This window comes from Sciurus carolinensis, chromosome X (assembly GCF_902686445.1).
Source record: "Sciurus carolinensis chromosome X, mSciCar1.2, whole genome shotgun sequence".
Taxonomy (NCBI): Eukaryota; Metazoa; Chordata; class Mammalia; order Rodentia; family Sciuridae; genus Sciurus; species Sciurus carolinensis.
In genome coordinates, this window is record NC_062232.1 from 14612628 (window position 1) to 14633783 (window position 21156).

The following is a 21156-nucleotide window of genomic DNA, read 5'->3' on the forward strand; positions in this document are numbered from 1 at the left end:
GCTACATCTCAGCCTTGGAGATATACTTTTTAAGGAGAAAATAATCAGGAGTTTATATTTGTGTTTCCAATTCAAATTCAGGACCACTAGGCTTTAACTTCTTGCATTTCCTATTTGTGTCTCTTTTAGGCTGAAAACTCTGGTTCCAAATGACATTAACATAATCATGTATATACTTTGTGTACATGTGCATGTATGTATATATGTAGTCTCAGATAATAATAACCCTGATAGGGCTTGGGTGGCCATGGGTTCACTCTCCACATCAAAAATAATAACAAGAAGAGCACTAATAACTGAAAACAAAGATTTGGGGGATAGTTAGTTCGTTTTATCCTGAGGAGACATCCCACTGAGGAGGCACAGTAACATTCTGTGGTGTGAAGTAATGTGAGGTCATTCCGATTGGGGTTATGCCAACAACTTGATATATGATTAAATTAGTTTGTTGCATTTCATTTCCATTTTATGTTATTGTGTGTTATGGTTATGTAAAGCATTTATATGGTTCCAAGATGAAAAGGCCCCTAGCCATAATCCTTCCACAGTGTTGTGCCTAGCACATCAAAGTCATTCACAAATATTTGCTGACTTTTATGACATGTATTAGATTGTTTTATTTAATTCATTCACTGAAGGAGTGATGGTGATTCAAACAGAAAAACCAAAGCCATGTTAAGGCCAAGATTTGCCTCGAAGTTCAGGTTGATTGAATATCTTTGGGTGATTTGCAAAGGGAAAGGTCAAAGGCCATTTCAGGATCTCTAAATCCCAAGACACACTTGGTGGGGTCTGGGGTGGTGGGGAAGCAGAGTCCTTTGTCTCCAACTTCACTCAAGATGAAGGCACCCTCCTTCTTAAGACTTTCTCTTCCTTAGGTCTTATGCAATTCTTTCTTCATCTCCCTGGCCTCCCCTTCAGATGCAGGAGAACTTTGTGAATATTCTAGCTCATATAACTTTACTTTTACCCATAGTTAATAACTACAACCTCAACCTGTCACTGCCTGACACAATTTCCTAAAGCGTCCCTCACTTTCAAGGTTGTTTCTAAGTTTGGCTTTACAATTTCTACAAAGAAAGAGCATAAAGAAAATGTCCTGGTCATTTAAAAAAATGCATTCCCTTGTTTCTCCACTGCAAAGTTACTATTTTAACCTTTGTAATGAATAAATTTCTGGTCAGAAGATATTTGAGATTATGCAAATGTCCCACTAATTTTAGCCTCTATTTATGTTAATTCTTGTCTGCAACAGCCACTGTGGCCTTTGCCAAATGCTGACTTTCTATTTTCAGCATCTTTTTACATTAATTAATTGGAATTCTGTAATGAAAAGTTGTTCCTCCTTCTCCATTTATTTATTCAATTATGTCTTTGCAAAGGATTTGTGGCTGTTCATTTTATTCTGTGGGTTAAAACCAACAACTATCTACATTTATTTTATCTTTCAAATAATAGAGCATTGGAAAAGGAAGGGAGAAGAGATAAAGAGAACTCTGAAGGAAATAGGAATGGTAGATCTCAGAAGCGGTCCCTGCCCCTTGCCTGAGATAGAATCCCCAAAGAGCCCTCCCCTACCCGCCACTAGAAACCCACTTGTTGAAGACAGCATGGCTCCCTGGATGATATAGTTCACTGAGCTGCTATTTCCAGGTTAACTGTGCACTAGGGAAAAGGCACAACTCATCCCAAGTGCATGAGAGCCATTATGAGATCTTTTCTGTGCTCTCTGTTGCACTGACCGTGCAGGTCACATATTGAAATATTACAGCGCCCTCCATCCTGGCTTCCTGAGTGATATCATGGAGAGTCCCTGGCCAATCTATGTTCGACACACGAGTGGAAAATCAACCTCTGATAATTTGAGGCTAATTGGTACTGCAACATAACCCGGTCCATCCTAACACAGTGGTCTAAACTCAAACAATGATCCACACATTTCCCTTCATTGTGCTCATTAAGTCCTAGGTCTTAAATCTTTATGGTGCTTGGGTAACCACAAGACGCAAAGGATAAAGGCTTCTGGGTTTTTTTTTCCAAGTTTAAAGCACATATCCAATTGCAGTTGTCCACAACTGAGTTCTCACAAAAGAAGCAAAAGTTAACAGAAACTCAGAACAAATAAGCACTAAGACTGAACTCTTGTTCATATATATATATATATATATATATATATACAACTCGCAACATATAGTTGGGGAATTGATTTTTGGATCCTCAGTCAAGTAAACAGGGCAGCATTTTACAGCTGTTACGTGATCTTTTAAAGGCAAGTTAGTGGCATAACCATTTATAGAAACAGTTGTTCTGTCCCTTTGGCCCCAACTGTGTCGCTAATCTTCATCTTCTCTTGTACTAAGTCAATGCTGCAAACTTGCATCACCAGCAGTACTATGCGTACCGTAGCACTACCCTGCACAATTAACATTCCCCAGAAGGCAGTGCAGATAGCAAGAAGGTCCCGCCTGCGGTGGGGCGGGCACTTTCCTACGCAGGCGCCTTTGGGGTCCCCGCCTTCTCAATCGCCCACCGCGTGGTGACCTGAGGAGCCCAGAGCCCCGCCCGCTCTGGCGCTGATATTTAATGAGCGGTCGCAGGCCTTTCTGGTGGGCGGGGCAGGCGCTGGGAGCCGTCCTGGTTGGTCCGCAGACCTGCGCGGCGCATGACGTCGTTCGGACTCGTCACGTCGCGTTGCGTTTAAGGCGTGGCATCGGCTCCGGGCGCTTGAAGGAGACTTGGGGACGGCTTGTTCACATAAGTGGTTGGAGTCGTCCCTGCAGCTGCTTGCTCTCCATGAGGAAGATGCTCGCGGCTGTCTCCCGCGTGTTGGCTGGCGCTGCCCAGAAGCCGGTGAGGCGGCCTGAGCCAGCGGGCTCGGGTGGGGCGTGAGCAAGGCCGAGGCGGGACCGGAGGAGGGCGGGCTGGACCTCCCAGCACCCGGCTGTTGCTGTGTGCCGTTTGGGGCCGGGCCCCGGAAGGGGGACACGCGGGGAGCCGCGGACCTTTGTTTTGACTCCTCGCGGTATATTCTGCTCCTGACCCCGGGGTGAGAGACGCGGGCTAGGGAGGAGGGGGATCCCTACAAGATTTTCGTGGAGTTAGGCTGCGCCTCCCCCCCCCCCCCGCGCCCCCGTCGGCCCGGCTCCGCTGGCCAAGCAGGAGGAGTGTTGGAGGATTTCCAGCCCCTGTTTACAGGACATGGAAATGGTGAGGCTAGGACTTCTGGTCGCCAGTTGGCTCCACTCATTTCAAATATTACTAATTTCGTTCCTCTTGACCGAGAGGCAATATAGTACGTAATAGTAAAGAGCTTGGAATCCGGGGATTTGAGTTATTCGGTTCAAACAGCGTTCTCACCATTTAACTACTGTGATCTTAGGGAAGCGCACACACACACACAAATTTTTTTCAATGTCCTGGTGCCTGGTTTCTTCATTTAAAATGGAGATAAGAAGAGTACTTTCCCCACAGTGAATCGCACCAGCGTGTACATCCACAAGATAGGGATTCTAATTAGAATAAGATATATTCCATGCTCGTATAATTATATCAAAATGGATTTTGCAGTCATGTGTAACTAAAAAGTACAACAACAAAAAGAGTACTTTCCTCGAGGGGTTATCTTGAGGATTCAACAATGACCCATGCCTAAACCTTTCCGAATAGCGTCTGGCACATAGTGAGTGCCATATATGTTTAATATTGTTATTTTATGGAGTGCTCAGTTTGGTATACATTTGTTAGACACATACACTCGGCTCTGATAGGGTTCAAACGGGGTCAGACTCGCCAAAAACAAATTTCCTCCTTTCCCTTCCTCTCAGCATTGAAGCTTTTATTGGCAATCACTTCGCGAGAACCCAGAGAGGAAACTACCTTCACCCTTAAACACACAGAGGCTTAGAGTAAAAGTAGCTAAAGAAAACAGAAGTGATCTTAAGAGGGTGGGGGTTAAGGTTAAGACTATTTATGGCCCCAGCTTTTAGATGTTACTCATATCTAAGCTTCTAGCATTTTGACCTCTAGGCACAGTGAGATAGTGTTTGTTGGTATAACTGCCCCAAGCTTTGACTTGTAATTCTGGTTCTAGTAATTTACCCAGGACTTAATACAACTCTGGGCATTATGGGCAGAGATTGTCAAAATGTAGGAAGTGGGCTGCTCTAGGAATCCCATTGACTAATGACAAAACACGATTTGATTAACCCATTAAATTCCAGGTTTTCAGTTCTGAGAATTATTTCAACAAAATTGACACAGATGCATTAAAATAGGTGAAAATCAATCTAGAGCTTATACACATTGTTAACATAATTGTTATATTCTAATATGTTCTTATTATGTAGCTATATATTACATACTGTATTTTTATAAGTGTTCCACATTTGGGATGATGGGACAAAATGGGTTAATCAGATACTATATTAGCATTTGAATTGTAACTGGAAGCCTACCTTCCTGTTAAGGTTAAGCGCCATATATTCAGTGCTTATTGAGATCTTTTTGTTGTCGTTCTAATTAGTTATACATGACAGTAGAATGCATTTTGATACATCATACATAAATGGAGTATAACTTCTCATTCTTCTGGCTGTACATGATGTAGAATCACACTGGTTGTGTAATCATATATATATACACACACACACACACACACACACACACATATATGTATATGTATACACACACAGGGAAATAATACCAGATTCATTCTACTATCTTTCCTACCCCATACCCCTGAGATCTTAGTACGTGTCAGGCAGTAGGCTAGATTTGTCATATGCTTTATCATTTAATTCCCACAACATCAGTTTTTAGTTGAGTCTAAGAAGTAGAGACATGTTTGTGTTTTAGTTATAGGCAGAGGTTAACTGAAGGTGAAGTTTGCTTACAGCTTGAGATTGGACAAGGCATTTAAGCAAAAACAAATAGAAGCACTGGAAAGGAAAAACATTTTCAAAGATACTACTGAAATCAAACTTGGAACGTTTTAGGAAGTTGAATTGGAACTTGAAACTAATAAATGCTAAATTTCATACCTTTCTACCAGAGTTTCTGCTTTAAAGAAGTGTCATCATCTGTGGCTATCTGTTGATAGAGGTCATTACTAGTAGTTAGAAGCTCAGAAACATCCTTGTCTTCATTATTAGATGCTTGATGGAGATTTAATATTCTGGAAGTCAGATTTATTGTTTCTCTTATTTGCAGTTTTTTTTCCTAACCTTACATAAGAACATTGAATTCCAGAGATGAAGTCACCTAAGAAAGTGCTCAGTTATCTTCCCTTTTGGTGGTGTCAGCTCTTCAGATAATTAGTTTTCTGTGTTAACTGTACTTGTCCTGCACTGATTAATTAGGAACCATTCCTGGAGCTTCTACATTTAGCAAGAACTAAAAGTTTTGCCCTTATCTTTTTAAAGGTTAGAGCAATAAATTCCTAATGTGTTGGCTCTTAATTACATTTTGTAATTCTTCATATGAATGGATGTCTTTTTCATTTCAGTGTAAACACAAAATAGATTAAGGTTTACTTTTTAATATTATACATGTAGGAAGCCTTCCCTCCCAAAATGACAAATGCAAACTTGTGTAACTAGAGTCATATCAGCTACACCTTGAAGAGGGAGAAAGGTTAGGCAGTTGGTTTGATAGCTGTGATACTCTGCCTAAAACTAATCCCCTTACCTTTCCTCCCAGGACTCTGCATGCGTTTTTTCTTTTCACTTTTTCTTCTCTTTGTTTGCCCTCCCCTTTTGAAATAGGGAATTATGGAGATTTATCTCAGGCTTATAGATTGTCATTGTCTCATAGTGTTTGGCATGAAACTTTGAAATGAATTACACAATTGTGATTTCATTTCTGAATGAGGTTGATAGTTGAAGTTATTTCCTGGAAGAAAACTGAATTGCATTAAATTTTTTATTCTTTGTCTTATTGTTTATATTTCTGTTATGAGTTCAGAAGTAGATAAGATTTTTACTTTACACTGGTAAAATCTGGAATTTTTTAAATGTATTTCCTCCTTCACTTGAATGAATCCTGTGTATTTAGGAACATAAAGTTTTCATTTTATTGAATAGGTTGGGTCTCTGTCAAAGAAGAATCTCTTTTTAGGGGTTGGGGGTGCAACTCAGTGAAAGGGCATATGCTTGGCATACTTGAAACCCTGGATTCAATCACCAGCACCAAAAAAAAATCCCATTTAAAAGAGAATTTTTTTGACTATCCAGAGAAAATGAATAGTAGTTGTCTTTTAAGAAATCTCAGTTAAATATGATATACTCACACTTCTAATATGGCTTTTAGCTTCTTTAATTTACATTTGCCCCTTTCACCCATTGTATCAGTGGTTCTGCTCATTTTTGAGATTTTTTAATAATGAAAAAGGGGGAGAAATTAGCTTTCTGGCTGTTGCAATTTTTGCCCTTCCAGTTCTTTACTATATGTAGCACAGTTTATCATTTTTCATTGTTTTTTTTTTTCATAATATGTTTTTTTTATTATTATTGTATACAAATGGGATACATGTTGTTTCTCTATTTGTACATGGAGTCAAGGCATACCATTTGTGTAATCATAAATTTACATAGGGCAATGGTGTTTGATTCATTATTTTTTTCCCTTCCCCCCATTTTTCATTGTTTTGACTTTATGATTGAGAAAGAATTTGCTTTTTGTTACTATTGCCTACCTGGTTTGAGCTCTATTTTTAAATTGTTCCCAAAACTGTAGTTCCTGTAGTTTTATCTGGAAATTTATTTTTCAATACAATAGATAATTTTAGCTCTGCAAAATAATTTAATGGCCACAAATAACACATTTGTCTTATGACTGTCAAACATCACCTTTTCATTCCTGCCTCTCCTTTCAGCTTATATCTTCCCAAATTTCCAAATTTTCTTCATTCTGAGATATATTAATGGACTCTAACTTAACTGAAGCATTTATTTCTAGTATTTAGACTTTTTTTATTTGTTTGTTTTTGGCTTTGTCAGATAATGGTACAGTAGTCCCTCATTGGTTTTAGTTATTTGTGGTCAGCTGTGGCCTGAAAGTATAAAATGGAAAGTTACAAAAATAAGCAATTCAAAAGTTTAATCTGGGGCTGAGGAGATAGCTCAGTCAGTAGAGTGCTTGCCTTGTAAGCACAAGGCCCTGGGTTCGATCCGCAGCACCGCAAAAAAAAAAAAAAAAAAAGTTTAATCTGTGTGCCATTACAACTAGTATGATGAAATTTTGTCCAGTCCAAGTCAGGATGAGAATCATCCCTTTGTCCAAGATACACTCATATGTTACCTGCCTGTTAGTCACTTAGGAGCCCTCTTGCTTATCAGATCTACTGTCTTGGTATTATAGTGCTCTATATAGGGTTCAGTACTTTTTGGTTTTAGGCATCTGCTCTGGGTCTTGGAATATGTAACCCCTGCAGATAAGGAGGAACTGCTGTATACTGACAGGTAAAGAGATGAATGGATAATAGCTTTCTACCTCTTGGCTCGTTCATTTGGGAGGTACACAGAACACAGCATTCTTAACTCTTCTCATCAAGATAAGTCCAGTGCTAGAGTTAGATAGGGGAAAAATGCTGCATTAATGTCAGATGTGCTTTTTATGAGATCTGATGAATATGCTTCAAGTCTCCATGAAAAGAATGCATTCTGGTTTACATGTCAGTGTGAAAATGTGGCAGGAAGTAGCTGTTTAATATAGCACAGTATGTCTTTTTGGTATAACCTAAATGTTGGCCACTAAATAGAATACTTTTGCTGTGAACAGTTCTGTTCCCTTGTAAGAGTAGGAAGAAGTCCTTACCCCAAGCAGTGACAGCTACCCAAACATCAAGAAGGAAACACCGTTTTAGAGAATATTTCTCCCTTCTGGGGCCTCAGGAGGAGCCTACCCAAGATGTAGGCTGTTCAAATTATAAAACTACTGGCTCAAGTCTATTGTTTTTAAGTCAATGCTAAATATCTTTGGTTCCATCTCTTATATTTCTCACTAATGTACTCATCTCATACTTTGAATAGTTTATTTTCCCTTACAGGTCTGTTTCATACAAAAGTGAAGTTTTCCTGGAATAGGGACTGACTATTAGTTTTATTTGAAGTATACTTTTGACAGTTAACCTCTAGATGAGTGGTATCAGCTTATGACTGAAAATAGTATATGTCCCTATGACTTTTTTTCCCCTTTTTGTCATGCCAGGGATTGAACCCAGGGCCCTATACATTCAAGGCAGGTGCCCTACCAACTAAGCTATATCCACAACCCTGAAAATAGTATAAATAAAGCCCACAGTCTCTTCATTTTGGTTATTAATTTCATTATATTCCCACTAATATTTTTTGAAAACAAAGTGATTAAGTGTATGAGTTTGGTTTTTGCCATCTTTCACTGTCTTCATGATCATGTTTGATTGGCCAAAGCATGGATTTATTTTGGAAGACAAGGAGGATACCAGCATAGTAAACAGAATGGAAGAGAAGCCCATGAACATGTTGGGCCCCCATTAAAGTTCCATGACTATATCCTGATAATTGATAGTTATAATAATGACTTTATAAAATAACTGACAGTAAAAAAGTACTGATTTATTTGCGTATTTTTGTCTTTCTAGGCAAGCAGAGTGCTAGTGGCATCCCGTAATTTTGCAAATGATGCTACATTTGAAATTAAGGTAAGAGGTATTTTACTTTGCCATAAGTTTTTCCACAGGTACACTCTGATACAATTTTATACCTTCAGAACATTTTTGATACTCATGCTTTTTTTTTTGACATTTTCTCCCAAATGTTCCAGAATCAAAGGCTCAGAGAAGTTTGGCAAACATAAGAATTTATTCTTAGAAGCTCATTGGTGTTTCAAGGAAGGGAGGCTTAAATAATGGAAACTTACTTCAAACTTTAGGATGTGATTCAGTAAAACATTTGAATAAGAAGGTTCTTAGATGTTTCTTTGAAAATTCACCTTTCAGCCTGTAACACCAAGTTACACCAAGGCGTTTTCATGAAAAAAAAAAAAAAAAATCTCAGAAAAATTTCCTTCCTCCAAAGCCCATCCCTTTGCCTGGTGTGGCTTATAAATTTAAGGAGTCAGAAGCAATATAAAGCATTGACAATATGCTCTTTTGCTGATTTTTGAGTTCAGTATTATTTGAGACTGAGTTGGATCTTAGAATGAGTCAGCTGTGTTAGCAATATAGTAACTGGGGGATGACTGCCATGCTCCATTTCAGAAATGTGACCTTCACCGGCTGGAAGAGGGCCCTCCTGTCACAACAGTGCTCACCAGGGAGGATGGGCTCAAATACTACAGGATGATGCAGACTGTGCGCCGAATGGAGTTAAAGGCCGATCAACTTTATAAACAGAAAATTATTCGTGGTTTCTGTCACTTGTGTGATGGTCAGGTAAGTGGTAGGTTTCTAATAAAACCATGTTTGTTGTTGTTGTTGTTGTTCATGGTGCTGGGGATTAAATGCAGGGCCTTGTGCGTGCTAGGCAAGCACTCTACCAACTGAGCTATTTCCCCACCCCAAACCATGGTTATTTAGGTATGGTTTCTATTTGTTGATCTTTTACTCTGCCTTTTATGTCAGAAGGATTTGAAGTTGGTATTTAAAATTAGAAGTAGAATCCCAAAACCTGCTTTGAAGCTTAGGCTAAAGCATTCATTCACATAAAACATTGCCAATTTCCTATGTGCGTTCTTAGAATTTTCCTAATTTAAAACTTTTTCTGACAGGGCCTGGGGTTGTAGCTCAATGGTAGAGCACTTGCCAAGCACATGTAAGCCACTGGGTTTGATCTTCAGCACCACATACAAAAAATAAAATAAAGGTATTATGTTAAAAAAAAATTCTGACATTGCAGTCATCTTCACTCTTGGGAAAAGGGGTTATTTTATTGGTTTGTTGTTTTGTGGGTTTAAGCCAAAGGTTACAAACAAATCTGTTGGGGCCAGTTAGATAGGATCAATGAATGAAAAAAGATTGGGTATACAAAACATGAGAATGATGACAGGGACTGGGGTTAAACTGGGGGCAGTATGCCCACTCAGAGGGATGCCGTGATGTGGTTCCAGCTAGTTGGTGCCAAATGGAAATAAGGGGCTGAGGCTTCCTAGTGTTTTGTTTCTCTGAGAGAAAACAAGTCTCAGTTTTCATGTGACATTCCCTCAGTATTTTAATGTTAACATCTGATTCAGGATCTTTCACTGTACAGGCACATCTGTGGATTGCTTGTGACTTCTGATTTGGACCTTGCCCTCCACTATTCTTGATGAAAAAAATATATCACTTTCTATAGTTACTAGTGAGGAGTTTTAGCCCACGTAACATAATGTTTCATAACATTTGGTCTAATAGAAACCTTTTTATCCAGAAATGAATGTCATGTTGGTTTCTTCCTTTAATACAGGAAGCCTGCTGTGTGGGCCTGGAGGCTGGCATAAACCCCACGGACCACCTCATCACGGCCTACCGGGCTCATGGTTTCACCTTCACTCGTGGTCTTTCTGTCCGAGAAATTCTTGCAGAGCTAACAGGTTTGCTATGGGTTTACAGAAAGGGGAAGAGAAAGAATTAAGTTTTCAGATATTTCACCATTAAGGTGCTAACCATTGTGAGTTAGTGCTAAAACCTTTTTGAGTTTAAAATTAAAAATCCCCCAAAATCCTTGGAGTGTTTGAAGCTTTGATACATTTGTTGTCCTTTGGAAGTAAACTAGCCATTTGTAAAGTCATCTGGTCCCTCAAATAAATATTTTGTAAATCAGAATGGGGTTATCATCATCAAGCCTGTCAGTAGAAGTAGAGCAGTCATGGTTGGGTTGAAGCACTCCCTGATATACAGTGTAGAGTCTAGCAGTGTTTAAGATTCCTGTTTTCTTTGTCTCCTTGACTCTTTTTTTTAAGTATTTTTTTTAGTTGTAGATGGACACAGTATCTTTATTCATTTATTTTTTTTAATGTCCTGAGGCTTGAACCCAGTGCCTCACACATGTGAGACAAGCACTATACCATTGAGCTACAGCCCCAGCCCTGTTCCCTTGACTCTTGAACTGTTTAGTTTACCATTGTAGGAAAAATCAGATATGTTGTGACTGGCTAAAAAAGAAGTCCTGGCTACTATATTAACATCTGAAGGCAACTAAGTGATTAGAGAACAGGTGTGATTGGAATGGTCAAGGACATGGAATTAGTCTGAACTTCCTTATCAGAGGGTAGGGAGACAAGGAGGAACATATGTTTGCATGGGGGGACAGATGCTTAGGGATTGAATTGGCCTCCAAGTAAAGACTTGGGTGTGGTTTTATGACTTTGTATATTTGTTTTTCACACGTGTGCGTTCTGCCCTTTCTAGGACGAAGAGGAGGCTGTGCTAAAGGGAAAGGAGGATCGATGCACATGTATGCCAAGAACTTCTATGGGGGCAATGGCATTGTTGGAGCTCAGGTAGTCAAGGATGAGGATCTCATGCTTTCGTAGATCTCAGCTTTCATATATGTGGTCCCAGCCATGTCTTCAGAAACTTTGACAACCCAGAGAACTTCTCTCTGAAGGATTTTAGTACTTTGGGGACAATTTTTTTTAGTACTTTGGGGGCTTTTTAAAATTTTTTTTCTTAGTTGTAGGTGGACACAGTACCTTTATTTTTTTTAAGTGGTTCTGAGGATCAAACCTCGGGTCTCAGGTGTGCTAGGTGAGCACTTTACCACTGAGCCACAGGCTCAGCCTGCTTGGTTTGCTTTTAAATCCCTATTCCTTCTTAAGTTACCATTTGAGCAATAAGTAGATTTGGATAGTGATTTAAAATTTATTCATTTTTATGTTTCACAAGTAAGCAAGAGCCTCTAGCGAACTATCCCTTCACTTTCCTCTGTATTTCAGTACATTAATTGCTTCATTGGATCAACTTCATCCTGCCTCTGCCTTGTCCTAGCTCCTAACACTAGAAGAGGTGGGCATTCAGGGTCTTAGGGGCCTACTAATGATCCAAAGCCAACCTCTATCAGTAGGGAGTCCTTGCTCGCATCAGTTATTGAATGATGAAAAATTAACAGCATGTAATATATCTAATAGAGTAAGATTCTATTACATGTATTTTAAATCTAGGTTCTATTTTTTTATTCTTTAGGGTTAGTAGTTGAATCTTTAGGTGCAGATAAGTCGTTGCCTACTGGTCAAAACAGAATATGGTATTTATTCATGTTTTATTACTGGTTTGAATATCAGGGTGGGTGAACAGAGACAAGGTTGGGGTAGGAATAGTTTATAGCAACAGTGTGATTTCTGTTTCAAATTCTGTCCAGGAGTTAAAATTCAGAGCATTACTCCTCTCATGGATTTCTTTGGTTCCTCTTTTGGTCATCCTTAATGTTATTAGGTGCCCCTGGGAGCTGGGATTGCCCTGGCCTGCAAGTACAATGGAAAAGACGAGGTCTGTTTGACTTTATATGGTGATGGTGCTGCTAATCAGGTATGTATTTAACTTTGTGACACCAATTATTTTCATGTCCAAAGTGTTGAATGATCAGTTGGGTTTGTAAAGGAAATGGTATATGGCTTACTGGTTGAAATAGTACTTCATGTGGCAAGTTAGCATTTGGTTTTCTGACTGAGTCAGTGATGTACCCCTGGGCACATTTCACACCAAGCCTTATAGGGGCACATTCCTGTGAGGGAGCTCTTCTTAACTGCACATTAGTGCTGTCCAAATCTATTCTGTGGTGAAGGATTTTTTAAAAAAATTTGTAACCCATTGCAAACCAGTACTATAAGATACAAACAGACTCATTCTCTTAGATGCCAGGGCAGTGTCCTATAATGGTGTCTGAGCCCTGGCTCTTCCATTTCTTGCTTGTCCTGTTTAGGTGCATGTAACATCATAGATACTGTTTCACTCTGGTCATCCAGTGGGTTGGATAGATTAATAAAGCATAAAACTAGGTAGTTTTTACACGTTGATCTTCTTCCCAGTGTATTCTGTACTACTATTGAGGCCCCAGAGAAACAAGTAATGGTATTTGTCTCCCCTTAGTTGCAAGAGTATGATGCCTGCTGCTTCTCCCCACCACCCCAACACATGCTTCTTTCCCTCACTACCAGAAACTTGGTTTTAGATGATGAGGCTTTTCAGTCTTTATGAAAGCACTCGGTGCCAGGCAGAGCAACAACTGTTGGAATGATGATGAAGTCTATAGAGAAATGAGCAAAATAAAACGACTTGAACTTTTTATGATTACTTCCAGGGTCAGATATTTGAAGCTTACAATATGGCAGCATTGTGGAAATTACCTTGTATTTTCATCTGTGAGAATAACCGCTATGGAATGGGTACATCTGTTGAGAGAGCAGCAGCCAGCACTGATTACTACAAAAGAGGCGATTTTATTCCTGGGCTGAGGGTAAGGACACCTCTCACAGAGCCAGGACCACATCTTCTCAGCTAGATGCCCTCATGCATACTCTTGATGGTCTTAGAAAACTTGAAGAATTTCACTTTCTTACATATGAGCAGGTCATATAAAAGTAAAATGGGGGGCTGAGGTTGTGGCTTAGTGGTAGAGTGCTTGCCTAGCATGTGTGAAGCACTGGGTTTGATTCTCAGCACCGCATATAAATAAATAAAATAAAGGTCCGTGAAGAACTAAAAATGTATATATATTTTTTTTAAAAAAAGTAAAGTGGGAGGGCTGGAGTATGGCTCAGGGTAGAGCACTTGCCTAGCATTTGTGAATCCCTGGGTTTCATCCCCAGCACTATTTAAAAAAAAATGGTGAAATGGGTTTGAACAGTTGGATTTATATTCTGTTGCTTCCACCTTTATTAATAGGTGGATGGAATGGATATCCTGTGTGTCCGAGAGGCAACAAGGTTTGCAGCTGCCTATTGTAGATCTGGGAAGGTAAGACTCCCCAATGACTTTGTCTTAGGCCCCGTGGCTAAAAATGTTTAAAGTTAAAAGAAGAATTCCCACATGCCTCTGGTAGCTCTCCAGGACTAGCTGCTAACTGAAGTGTATGAAGTAGAAGCAGAGTCCAGGCAGGTGAATGGAGTCCTATAAATAGCATGGTCTTGGTAGCTCACATCCTGGGAAACAGTCCACTTTTCCCCCATTTGAGGTCAGTCTTCTGGTGTTTCCTCAGTATTTTGCCTCTGCCTTTATCATGATGATCTATTTTTGTTTTGGTTAATTGTTCACCCTCCCACCCATTAATTATAAACCCCTTGAGTGACCAACTTAGGGATTGCCACAGTGCCCAGCATAGGACTTTGCTTACGTAATAGGTATTAAATATAAGTTTCTTCTTTGCAGATTAACAGTAAAAGTGCATAATCTTAGTCTTGCTGCTTCAGTCCTAAAAATCTGTACTTTTCAGTGTATGGCAGTGAAAAAGAAAATAATGAAATTGGCCTAAAAAGAGGTTTAAGATGTACATGTATGATTACACGAGTGGTGTGAATCTACATTGTGTACAACCATAGAAATGAAAAGTTGTACCCCATTTGTGTACAGTGAATCAAAATGCAGTCTGTAAAAATTAAATAAATAAATAAAAATTTTAAGAGAGAGGCTTAAGTACCTTAGTGCTAGTAGAAATTGAGTAGTTGCTCTCCTTAAATCAGTCTTCCACTCTTCCACTGCCAAAAAAGCACAGCCTTGTGGTTTACCTTTTAGTGAGATACCATGTGTGTATTTGGGAAGTAGTACAAATCATATGTGAATAATAATGATGAAAAAGTCAGGGTGGAGGGAAAAGAAACTAGAAGGGACATGGAGTGATAAACCAGAACAGGGCTAAAGTAATAGATTGACTGTAGTGGGCTGAGCACTCCACATGAGACTAGGAGCCAGACCCTCAGGTAGGTGTTCCTCCATCTCTTCCAGTTCATGAAAAGAACATGTGGGGTCCAACCCTGGGTGAAAACATGCTCGGTTCACAGAATATTTGGACTTAACCTGACCAAAGCCTGATCTTAGAACTATGGGAGGACCTAGAAACCCCCCTTATCACCCTTAGTCCAACGCACTGTGATTCCAAGTGTCTACAAGTCTACAAGATGACATTACCAAAAGACTAAATAAATAAATACCAAAATGAATCCACCCCCACCTGTTCATAGCCTTGCCAGAGTCGGCTAGTGTAGCATGAGCAAGCTGCTTGGTGATGCACAGCTGAGCTGGCCAGACGCCTAGCAGAGTTACACTTTAGATATCAAAGGTCATTGGGACCTGCTAGCTTTCTATTAAACCAGCAAAGTATAGTTGAAGCGGGATTGGCTACTGGCCTCTACAAAAAACACTGCATCATGAAATGGGCAAATTTGTTTAAGTGAAAGTGGAAATCTACTTAATGTCCATGGGCTTTGTAACATGTTTTGTGCCCTTTTGATTAAAAACAAATTGTTGGCAGATTAAGTTCTGCTGTACCATTGAGCTTCACCCCCAGCTTTTTTATTTATTTTGAGACCAAGTTACTGAGGCTGGCCTCAAGCTTACATAGTCCTCCTTCCTCAGCCTCTTGCATCACTGGGATTACAGGGGTAATCATTTACATCATACCTGGATTTAAGTTCCTAATAAAAATGAGAAGGATGAAACATGCCATAAGTAGGTATTAGAATCGGTCAACCAATAAGAAATTCTTGACAACTCGGCTGATTTATAGAAGATTGAATAGAATACACTGGATGCCGCAAGAGTCTCTATTTGAGGCTGTGAATTGTTGGCATTACTGGTCCTGGTCCCCTTATCTTACCTAACCATTTATGGATTCCATTTTAGGGACCCATCCTGATGGAGCTGCAGACTTACCGTTATCATGGACACAGTATGAGTGACCCTGGAGTCAGGTACAGTCATGGGAGATCTGGGTGTGGCTTTCAAAGTGGATGGGCTTGGATTAGTGCTGTTCACATGAAATTACTTTAGTTGACATCAAGTAGTTATTTAAGTCTTAGTCTGAAAGAAGTACTAATAAATTGGTTCCAATATAGAAAGCATTTAAAGTCCCTACAATATACAGTATGTCAGTGTTAGCAAGAGTAGTAATTTTTTTTTTAAAAAAAAGCATATAACTAAATTGTAGAGGGAAATCATTACATAAAACAGGTCTGATGGGAGAGTAGTATATTTGGAAGTATTTAGCATTATCCCAAATTCACACATGGCATACTTTACCTGAAGAGAATCAGGATTTGGAAATGTTATTCTAGCTGGTAGGGAGGGAAGGTAACTGAAACACAGGTGTTCAGTAGATTGAAATTTATCAAAAGAGCAGGTTACACTAAGAAGGTGTGAGTTTTCCTCTTTCACTTGGTAGCTCTTGCATGTAATTCTGCAATCGCAGAGTCAACACAATTAAAAGTCAGTTTAGTCTAAGTAAACAAGCCTTTGTTCAATGAACTTTAAAGGGAAAATAATAGCAAATTAAGTGGGAAAATGTACTTTGTGTGATTTGGTTTTCAAAAAGTAGTAAAACCCTTGCTTTTAGTGTAATTTCAAACATATCTTTTTCCTCTATCTTAGAATCAAGAATTGGAAAACCTGATGTATTATGTTTTGCTGGCCATGCTTTGGGTTGTAAGGGAAAAAGTCAAGATGCTTGGCATTAATGCCCCAACCCATGTAAAATATAAGAGCTCCAAAGGCATGGGACAGGTGACACTTCTTCATACCCTACTTCTAGATTAAAGAAGCAAACCAGAACTTGGTCCCCATTGTTAGAATGCCAGAGAAGCCCTGAGTTTCAGCATACAGTTTTCTGTAAAAGATAGAACCAGTTCTTACAGGCTGCTTTCTTGTGTTTTGGAAGTACAACTCTGTTCTTCTAACAGTAACATTGGTGTTAATGTGTCCCTTCCTCTCAGGAATGTATGCATATTTCACCAAGCTGTCTGCCCCACGGAACTATTCTTATACCTACCTATCACTGTGTTTCTCTCCTCATAGTTACCGCACACGAGAAGAAATTCAGGAAGTAAGAAGTAAGAGTGACCCTATAATGCTTCTTAAGGATAGAATGGTGAACAGCAATCTTGCCAGTGTTGAAGAATTAAAGGTACAGTCACTTAGTGGTTTAAGTCTGGCTTTAAAGGGTGGCTCTCTTTTCTTAACAGTTTCCTCCCACAAAAAGTTGCCATATCTGGGTAACCACAGAGTCATGGGTAAATTTGTCCAAGCCTGAGAAAGTGATGTGATGGGGCATAATTCTGAAATCTCACAAGGCTATTCTTTAAGATTAGGTAGGCAGTGAACTAAGTAGTGAAAGTATGTGTTATCATAGATCATATTGGCAAAAAGCCCTTTTTTATGCTTCCCCCATTAGCATAGTTCATTTTAAATTCATGTATAGTCCTTTGATTATCTTCCTGTGGAGGTTATTTTTAAAATGTTCAAATTATCAACTGTTGGTACTTCTAGAATTAGTAGAAGAGTTACACCAGCAATAGGTTTTGAGTAGAACTCTAGGTGCTACCCAAACTGCTGTTCATTTAAAACTCTCTTGCGCTGTAATCCAATGTTTAGGAAATTGATGTTGAAGTAAGGAAAGAAATTGAAGATGCTGCCCAGTTTGCCACAGCTGATCCCGAACCACCTTTGGAAGAATTAGGCTACCACATCTACAGCAGTGATCCACCCTTTGAAGTGCGTGGTGCCAACCAGTGGATCAAGTTTAAATCAGTCAGTTAATGGGAGATGTGTGTAATGATGGGCTGTTCATCAGCAACTATAAGGAACAGTGTTGTCAACTTTGAGGAAATGATATCCAGAAAAACAGAAGTCTTAGAAAATAAATAGCATGTAAATTAAACTGAGGGAGAGTAAGCGCATGCAGTTTGTACATTGTTGCATTAGAAGATGTTGCGTGCCTAAGTATTTTGTGCGATTATTATATTGTATTACCTATTTTAGACCTTTGTAAATCTAATATAGAGTTTAGCCTTCCCAAATAATTGTTTGGTTACTAGAAGAACACTTCTTGTGTACCTGTTCTGGCTGTGCCCTGAGAAGACACATTCTGGTACGGTTCGGCTAAAGCCTGTTCACACTGACCATCATTTCGTCATTTTTTATTATAACCAGGCAACAGGTAAAAGGCAAACAACTAGTTTTCTCCATTTACACATCAATGGCTACAATCTTATCAAATTTAGGTTCTATACTAGTTAACAATGCATACCCTACAACAGCAATTTCCAGCCTATATCATTTTAAACAACCACTGTATTTAAAATATCAGGGTATGCTGATTTTTTTTCTGAGATTTTCCTAATACTCTAGTTTATCAAAACTAAAGCTCACTATTCACATTACATACAGTTCTATAATCTTTAAAACATTTATAAATAATAGGTTTTAAAAAAAAAGAAAAGGACAAACTTTACCAGATTCTTGGATTAATTGAACACAGATCTTTTTCTTGTGTAAACTGAGCAGAATTTCTTTGTACATGAACAGAAGCAGCTTTAATCACAAGCAGGAGGGTATGTGCTCGCTCTGTCCTCCAGCTTAGCTGAGTGTGATTAAGTCTAGTCCTCGGTCACTGAGGACTCCTGAGCCTGCCTTCTGTACTGGGAGACCGCGTGCCACAGCCGACAGAGGACACCACCACTGTGGAACAAAGGAGTTATCATAAGAAAAGCAAAGTTCCAACTAACAACTAAGTTCCAACTAAGGCATACTTGTGGCAAAAGATATAATTCTAGATTTTTTTTTAATTGGCCATCTAAAAAATGCAGTCCCATTTTAACTTAGATACTGAACGAAACCAAAAATGTATTTTCTTCCTGTGTGACCGTAATACCCTTGTGCTCCAGCAGTGGTAGGACATGGTGTTAGAAGCTTGCACAGGAGCACTAATGGATTGGTATAGGACTGGCTATTTAAAATGACACAGGAACAAGAGCATAGTTATAGTTTAAAGGAGGGAGAGGTTGGGTCTAGCACATTGGTACCTCATGCCTTGCCTTCTGCCACACCTTGGCATTCTCCCCAGCCTGAACCTGGCAAAACTCCAGATCTGGGAGGGAGACGGGGTAGTATGTTTTCAAAGACATAGGAAAGGGAATGAATTTCAAGGAGGGAAAAGTTACCAGCACTGTTTCCTGCTTTAATGTATTCACCCAGAAAAAGTTCTATTACACAAACTGTTTTGAAGCTCTTACCGTAGTCTAAGGCATCTTAAGTCTTCCTTAGTGATATCATTAAGAATATCAGAAAGTGTATAATTCTCTTCAACAATCTGAAACAAAGATCAAATACATACGAGATAAGCAGCTTTTAACAATATCATAGGAATAGTTTTTGGTTATAAGTTTACCTTTTCAATTGTATTTGCATCTGTTCCTTGCAGTTGTAGCCAGTCTATAAGCTCTTTATCTGTTCCCTGCCTAGGAGGGGGTGCTAGGTTCTTTGTCATACCTGTAACAATTAGAAATTTGTTTCATTGTGTATTAATTGTAACCATAAAACTCTTCAACAGTAAATATCCGTGACATAAAATGTTATATGAAAAGGAGATGTATTAAACCTGTGTCATTCATCTGCTCTAACGTCTTACACAATTCCTAGTTCTCAGACTGTCTTTCCAGAGAGAATTACCCTTAACCTCAGCACCTTAATTTTGTAATTTGATGTCATCTGTCTCACTTTAAATGCTTATTTCCCTGTGTTTAAAAAAATCCCTTTTCTTCGGGTGCACATCCCTAACTGCACTGAAAAATCAAATGAAGCAGGTTGTAGTATTGAAATTTTACAGCAGATTATGTAGTCCATATCCTAAGAGGTAGCTGTAGCCCATAAAAGGAGAAAGTCAGGTTTACTGAGGTATAATTTTGGCAGTAAACCGCCTCTTTTACTTTTACTTCTGACAAACTCAGTCATGTTACTACTACAATTGAGATACAGATATTTCCATTAACCCACAAGGTTCTTATGTGTTCTCTTATAATCTGTCCCCTCTCCTACCCATTCTGATTTGTTTTCTGTCCCTGCAACTTTCTCTTTTCCAGAGAACGCTGTGATTGGAATCATAGTGTATAGCCTTTTGAATCTGGTTCTTTCACTTAGCATACTGTTTGCTATTTCCATGTTGTTGAATGTATCAGCAGTTCCCTTTTTTAATCATTGAGTAGTCCAGAATCTGCTAGAGTCCTGGTTTAACAGAAGATAATCTCAATTTTTTTCAAGGCTGTTTTAACATTAGGCAGATTTTTAGTTTGTCTCTGACACACCTAACAGAGTACCTGAACGATGACTCACCATTATAATTGAATTGTAATTGAAGGTGATATAATTCTTGAGTTTTCTGTTCTAGCGTTAGCCGTAGAAGATTCTGGTACTCTCTCTCTTTTTCAACTAGGTGTTCCAAAAGTCTGGTTTAAAAAAAAAAAAAAAAAAGCCACCATTAGCCCAACACCATCCAATTCCAGTTTGAACAGCTGTTGAACATTAAGAGATTGTGTTGGGATTGTGCCTTTAAATTTTTTTTTTCAGTCAGCCCAGAAGGAAGCAGATTTGTTTCTTCTCCAGAGTTCTGTGAATAGGTTTTGCGTGAATCAGGTTTCAGCTTATGCAGGGGAAACTTCCTTTTTTCTTTCACTTGACATTAAAGATCAGTACTTGGAATGTGGGCATATTTTTGCAATGGACTGACTGTCTTGCCAAAGTTCATATTGTTGAAATCCTAACCCCCAAGGTATTTTAAAAGGGTGGGCCCTTTGGTAGCTGAGCTGAGATTGGGGCCCTTATGGAAGAGGATCCCAGAGACTCCCTCACCCCTCCCACCATGCAGACCAAGTGAGTAGCCAGTCATCTATGAAGTTGCCAGCCCTTGACCTTGGACTTGGACTTCAGCCTCCAGAACTGGGAGAAGTTTTGTTGTTTGTAAACCACCAGTTGATGGTATTTTGTTCTTATAGCCTGAACAGACTTAGACAGTTTTGTCTCAAAATATATCATGAAGTAGAAGTTAATTTGATGTTGATCAGTAGAACTGAGCCAGAAGGATTATCTGATTCCTTAAGCTATCTCCCTATGTCAGATACAGTAGCTGAAACTAGGTTAAACTCCTTCCTTAGAGGGAGCTGAAGCAAGGGGACAGCTCCTGATGTAATAGCTGCTGGCTGAGGAGCTTCACAGGGCAGAACACT

The 21156-nt window shown here is 39.2% G+C and overlaps 2 protein-coding genes across 3 annotated transcripts in view; one reads left to right on the plus strand and one right to left on the minus strand.

Moving 5' to 3' along the window:
• The first annotated feature begins 2694 nt into the window (after positions 1-2694).
• On the plus strand, positions 2695-20640 carry Pdha1 (pyruvate dehydrogenase E1 subunit alpha 1). The gene is made up of 11 exons (XM_047535784.1): positions 2695-2850; positions 8618-8677; positions 9236-9409; positions 10419-10545; positions 11363-11454; positions 12386-12478; positions 13251-13406; positions 13835-13906; positions 15788-15855; positions 16955-17063; positions 17531-20640. Exons 1-11 carry the CDS (start codon positions 2794-2796, stop codon positions 17693-17695), a joined length of 1173 nt encoding a protein of 390 aa, XP_047391740.1. The 5' UTR covers positions 2695-2793; the 3' UTR covers positions 17696-20640.
• Positions 17534-21156, minus strand: part of Map3k15 (mitogen-activated protein kinase kinase kinase 15) — a 119265-nt gene continuing 115642 nt past the window's right edge. The window contains exons 26-29 of one of the 2 annotated variants that reach the window (XM_047535783.1): positions 20267-20379; positions 19326-19426; positions 19171-19247; positions 17534-18616 (exon numbers count right to left, since the gene is read on the minus strand). In XM_047535783.1, coding sequence (XP_047391739.1) covers positions 18535-18616; positions 19171-19247; positions 19326-19426; positions 20267-20379 — 373 coding nt within the window. In that variant the 3' untranslated portion in view covers positions 17534-18534. Of the gene's footprint in view, positions 18617-19170; positions 19248-19325; positions 19427-20046; positions 20380-21156 lie in introns of those variants that run through there. The other variant, XM_047535782.1, reaches the window with a different exon arrangement.

Excerpts from the sequence above, each read along its gene's own strand:
- Pdha1 (XM_047535784.1), top strand. The coding sequence starts at position 2,794 with ATGAGGAAGATGCTCGCGGCTGTCTCCCGCGTGTTGGCTGGCGCTGCC. Across the intron at positions 13,407-13,834 it reads ATTTTATTCCTGGGCTGAGG|GTGGATGGAATGGATATCCT; the intron begins GTAAGGACACCT and ends CTTTATTAATAG. Across the intron at positions 13,907-15,787 it reads CCTATTGTAGATCTGGGAAG|GGACCCATCCTGATGGAGCT; the intron begins GTAAGACTCCCC and ends ATTCCATTTTAG.